A 4,844-nucleotide genomic window follows, 5' to 3' on the forward strand; every position below is an offset into this window, starting at 1 on the left:
TTATTAATAATAACCTTATTTGTTGATTCAGCTTGTCCATTGGCCACGGGGTGATAAGGTGAGGAAGTTATTTGTTTAATCTGCTAACTCTAAAAAAATTATGTGACTTTCGTGCCTATGAACTGTGTGCCATTATCACATACGATTTCTCTTGGCACTCCAAATCGGCATGTAATATTTTGCCAAATAAAGTCCATGACTTCCTTCTCTCGTACCTGTTTGAAGGCTCCTGCCTCTACCCATTTGGAAAAATAATCTGTTAATACTAACAAAAATCGTACTTTTCCTTTAGCTTGTGGCAATGGTCCCACGATATCCATCCCCCACTTCATGAATGGCCATGGGGAAATAACTGTATGTAATAGCTTTGCTGGGCGATGCATGTTATTGTCATATCGTTGGCATTTATCACACTCTGCCACAAAAATTTCTGCATCTTCTTCCACTTTTGGCCAGTAGTATCCTGCTCTAATTAAAGTCTTTACCAAGGATCTTCCTCCTGCGTAATTTTCACAATGTCCCTCGTGTACTTCTCTCATCACATATTCTATCTGAGCAGTCCGAGGCATCTTGCTAAAGGTCCTCTGAACATTTTTTGATATAAATTTCCTCGAATTAAGCATTAACGGGCAGCTTTTCGTCGAAGTAACTGAGACTCTTTCTTGTCTTTAAGTAAGGTTCCATACTGCAGAAAATTAACAAATTTATTTTTCCAGTTCCAAGTTAAATTATTTAAATTTACCTCATTTTTATCTTGGTCAAGTGCTGAATGAAACAAATGTATTACGATAGCATTTTCTGTATTTGTTGTTTCCACAACTGACGCGAGATTTGCTAGTGCATCTGCTTTCGCATTCTCTTCCCTGCGTATTTGCACAATTTTCCATGTCTGAAATTGTCTTATCAATTCTTGTGCCTTTTCTAATTATTGCTGCATTCGTGCCTCTCTAGCTATATAAGTCCCCTGCATCAAGTTATCTACCAGCTGGGAATCACTTTTAATTATGATTTGCTCTATAGCCAATTCTCGTGCCAGTTCCAAACCTGCAATTATAGCCTCGTACTCTGCTTCATTATTAGTAATGGGATAGCATTTTATTGCTTGTCTTATACTTTCTCCCGAAGGTGGGATTAAAACAATACCTAAACCTGCTCCTTTAACATTTGAGGTGACATCAGTAAATAGAGTCCATGTACCTGGATTAGATCCGGTGAATACCTGTAGTTCTTTTTCTGTTTCAGGAACTATTTCTTTGCTAAACTCCGCTACAAAATCTGCTAAAATTTGTGATTTTATTGCAGTTCTAGGTTGGTACATAATATCATATTCACTGAGTTCTATAGCCCATTTAGGTAATCTTACTAACAATTCTTGTTTATGTAGGATATTCCTTAAAGGGTAAGCGGATATTACAAAGATAGGATGATATTGAAAATAAGGTCTCAACTTTCTAGATGCCATAACTAATGCTAAAGCAAGTTTTTCTAAGTGAGGATATCGAGTCTCAGCATCTAACAAAGATTTACTAACATAATAAATTGAAAATTGGTTACCTTTATCTTCTCGTACTAAAATCGCACTTACCGCCATTTTTGATACTACGAGATAGACGAGTAGCCTCTCTCCATCCTTTGGTTTAGCTAGTAGGGGTGGATTTGACAAACATGCTTTTAAAATTTTAAGGGCTTGTTGATATTTATCAGTCTACCCAAACTGATTTTGCTTTTTCAATACTGAAAAGAATTTAAAACCTTTCTCTGAAGATTTGGAAATAAATCTTCCCAAAGCTTTTATTCTCCCTCTCAGCCTCTGTACCTCTTTTTTGCTCGTGAGTATATCTGAAATTTCTTCAATGGCCTTGATATGCACAGGGTTCACTTCAATACCTCTGTTAGATACAAGAAAACCTAAAAATTTACCTGAAGCCACGTCGAAGGCACATTTTTCTGGATTTTTTTTCATATTATATTTGCGAAGAATTCCGAAGGTGCTTAAAGGTGTTGAAAGTTATCTATTGCTCGTGCAAATTTGACTAGCATATCATCGATATAGACTTCCATAGTCTTTCCCAAGTGTTCTTGAAATATTTTGGTCACCAATCTTTGATACGTGGCGCCAGCGTTTTTCAAACCAAAAGCCATAACTTTGTAACAATAAGCCCCCTTGTCTATAATAAATGAAGTTTTTTCCTCATCTAGGGGATCCATCTTTATTTGATTATAACCTGAATATGCATCCAAAAATCTCAACAGCTCATGACCTGCGGTAGAATCAATCAATTGATCTATATGTGGTAAAAGGGAATGAATCTTTTGGGCAAGCTTTATTTAATAAGTATAATCTACGCAAACCCGTGATTTTTTATTCTTTTTTGGAACTACCACAGTATTAGCTAACTAGTTCGGGTATTTTACCTCCCGTATTGAACCGATTTTTAAAAGTTTTTGTACCTCATCCTAAATCACTTGATTTTTAAAAGAGCCTTGCATCCTCTTCTTTTGCTTGACAGGTAGGTACGAGGGATCTTCATTCAGTTAGTGGATCATCTCCTCCGGAGGTATACCTGTCATATCTGAATGCAACCAGGCAAAACAATCTGCGTTAGCTTTTAAAAATTCAACTAACTTACCTCTCATTTCTGGGCTCAGCTTCGCTCCAATATAAACTTTTCGGTCTGGCCATTGCTCGAATAATTCAACAGCTTCGAGTTCTTCAATTGTTGTTTTGATATTTTCATTCTCCTCTAGTTCTTGAATGACATCAGGTATGAAATCTACATATGTTTTCCTTGAGCCACATTCAGTTGAGATCTGATTTACCATATCTTCGATGGGATTCTTATTCGTATCTTCATTCATCGTACGTGAATCTACCACTGAATTGACATTTTTTGAAACCTGTTGATCTCCGCGGATTTGCCGAATTCCCCATTGGGAAAGAAACTTAATTACTTGGTGTAATGTAGATGGTACAACATTCATGTCATGAATCTGTGGCCTCCCAAGAATCACATTATAAGCCATGTTCGTGTCTATTACTTGAAATTTCTTATCCTTGATAACTCCTTCTACAAATGTGGTAAGCACTCTCTCCCATTTTGTAATAATGGTTGAATTATCGAATACATATAAGGATCGTGCTTTTGGTAATATCTTGTCGCCCATTTGCATTTCGTTTACCACTATTAGAAGAATAATATTCACGGAGCTACCTGGATCAATCAAAACTCGTTTTACATTAGTATCATGCATAAGTAAAGATACTACCAGTGCATCATTGTGAGGGATTATCAAGCCATATGCATCTGCATCATCAAATGTTATATTATCTTTTTCCAAAACTTGGCGAACTCGCTTCCCGTGGGTCACAATGAATTTTGACGTCTTTTTCGCAGCTGTATATGTTACACCATTGACTTCTTCCCCTCCACTTATCATGTTAACTGTTCTTTTTGAAGACAAGGGTTTTGGAGGTTCTTGTCTGTTTTTCATATAAGATTGCTTGTCTTTCTCGCTAAATAAGTCGGTTAAATAACCTTGCTTTAACAAATGCTCTACTTCACCTTGTAATAATCTGCAATCCGTTGTTTTATGGCCATGGTCATTATGATACTCGCACCAGAAATCTGGATTTCTTCTGCCTGGGTTTGATCTCATTTCCTTTGGCCACTGCACCTTATCTCTTATACTCCTTAAAACAGCTACCAACTCAGATGAGCTAATATTGAAATTGTAATCACCAATCCTTGCATTCGTGTTGGTATCTCTATCACGTACATCTCGTTCTTTTCTAAACCTGGATGATGATCCCACATCTCTGTTCCTCGATCTAGGGTCAGGCCATACATTTTCTGGTTTGGACAATGAGTCCCGCCCTACGGGTCCCATATAAGGCTCGTACCTGTTTTTACCGGACCTTTTTTCACACTCTGACCGCCTTGAATTTGTTCTTTCATCAACCCTTGACTGTGCGATGATGTCTTCTTCAATCCGTAGCTTGGTGTTGTAACTGTTATATACATCGTTCCATGTTGTACCAGGAAATTATCGTAAGCTTTCCTTGAGTCTTCTCGTGGCTTCTGAGCTCTTTTCATTCAAATTACTTGCGAACACCATGGCTGCCCAGTTATCAAGTACTCATGGAAGCATCATTCTTTCACGTTGAAATCTATCCACAAATTTCCTGAGTAACTCAGTATCTCCTTGTTTTACCTTAAAGATATCTTCCATCCTTTTTTTCAACTTTTTGAGCTCTCGAATATGCTTTTATGAATAAATCTGCAAGCTCAGCAAAAGAATCAATAGAAGTTTTAGGTAAAAGAGAATACCATGTTAATGCCCCTTTCGTGAGTGTTTCTCCAAATGTTTTGACCAAAACTGACTCAATTTCTTGTTTGATCAAATCATTGCCTTTTACACCTGTTGTGAATGCAGTTACGTGATCTCGTGGGTCAGTTGTTCCATCATATTTTGGGATGTCAGGCATTTTGAACTTCTTAGGAATGGGCAGCGGGGCCGCGCTCGGCTTCCAAGGTTGTTATGAATATTTATCGATATCCACTCCCTTAATCACAGGTGGTACACCAGGTATTTGTTCTATGCGGTCGTTTTGCTCTTTCATCTGTTTCTGCAAAGTTAGTACCAAATTGTGTAAATCAGAGTTATTTGGTGTACCTGATCTCCCATCACGTGATTCTTTGGGAGTTCTCCCGCTTCCTGAATTGGCAAGCCCTGAGTGTGAATGTTCTATAGTTGCCATATTATTTAGGGGGGAGTTGATGGTGCAGTTGGAAATCCCCTAACAAAAGCTTGGAGAGCATTGTTCACATGTTCAGCGATCAATT

The 4,844-nt window shown here is 37.7% G+C and overlaps 1 protein-coding gene across 1 annotated transcript; it reads right to left on the minus strand.

The window, feature by feature from the left end:
• Positions 1–622: 622 nt before the first annotated feature.
• Positions 623–1,591, minus strand: LOC138897644 (uncharacterized). Its single transcript, XM_070183640.1, has 3 exons — positions 983–1,591; positions 743–889; positions 623–685 (listed from the first exon to the last, which is right to left on the minus strand). The coding sequence occupies exons 1-3, from the start codon at positions 1,589–1,591 to the stop codon at positions 623–625; spliced, it is 819 nt and encodes a 272-aa protein (XP_070039741.1).
• Between the last annotated feature and the right edge of the window lie 3,253 nt (positions 1,592–4,844).

This window comes from Nicotiana tomentosiformis, chromosome 8 (assembly GCF_000390325.3).
Source record: "Nicotiana tomentosiformis chromosome 8, ASM39032v3, whole genome shotgun sequence".
Classification (NCBI taxonomy): domain Eukaryota; kingdom Viridiplantae; phylum Streptophyta; class Magnoliopsida; order Solanales; family Solanaceae; genus Nicotiana; species Nicotiana tomentosiformis.

Excerpts from the sequence above, each read along its gene's own strand:
- LOC138897644 (XM_070183640.1), bottom strand. The coding sequence starts at position 1,591 with ATGGCGGTAAGTGCGATTTTAGTACGAGAAGATAAAGGTAACCAATTT. Across the intron at positions 890-982 it reads TTAAAAGTGATTCCCAGCTG|ACATGGAAAATTGTGCAAAT; the intron begins GTAGATAACTTG and ends AGACAATTTCAG. Across the intron at positions 686-742 it reads TTGACCAAGATAAAAATGAG|TATGGAACCTTACTTAAAGA; the intron begins GTAAATTTAAAT and ends AATTTTCTGCAG.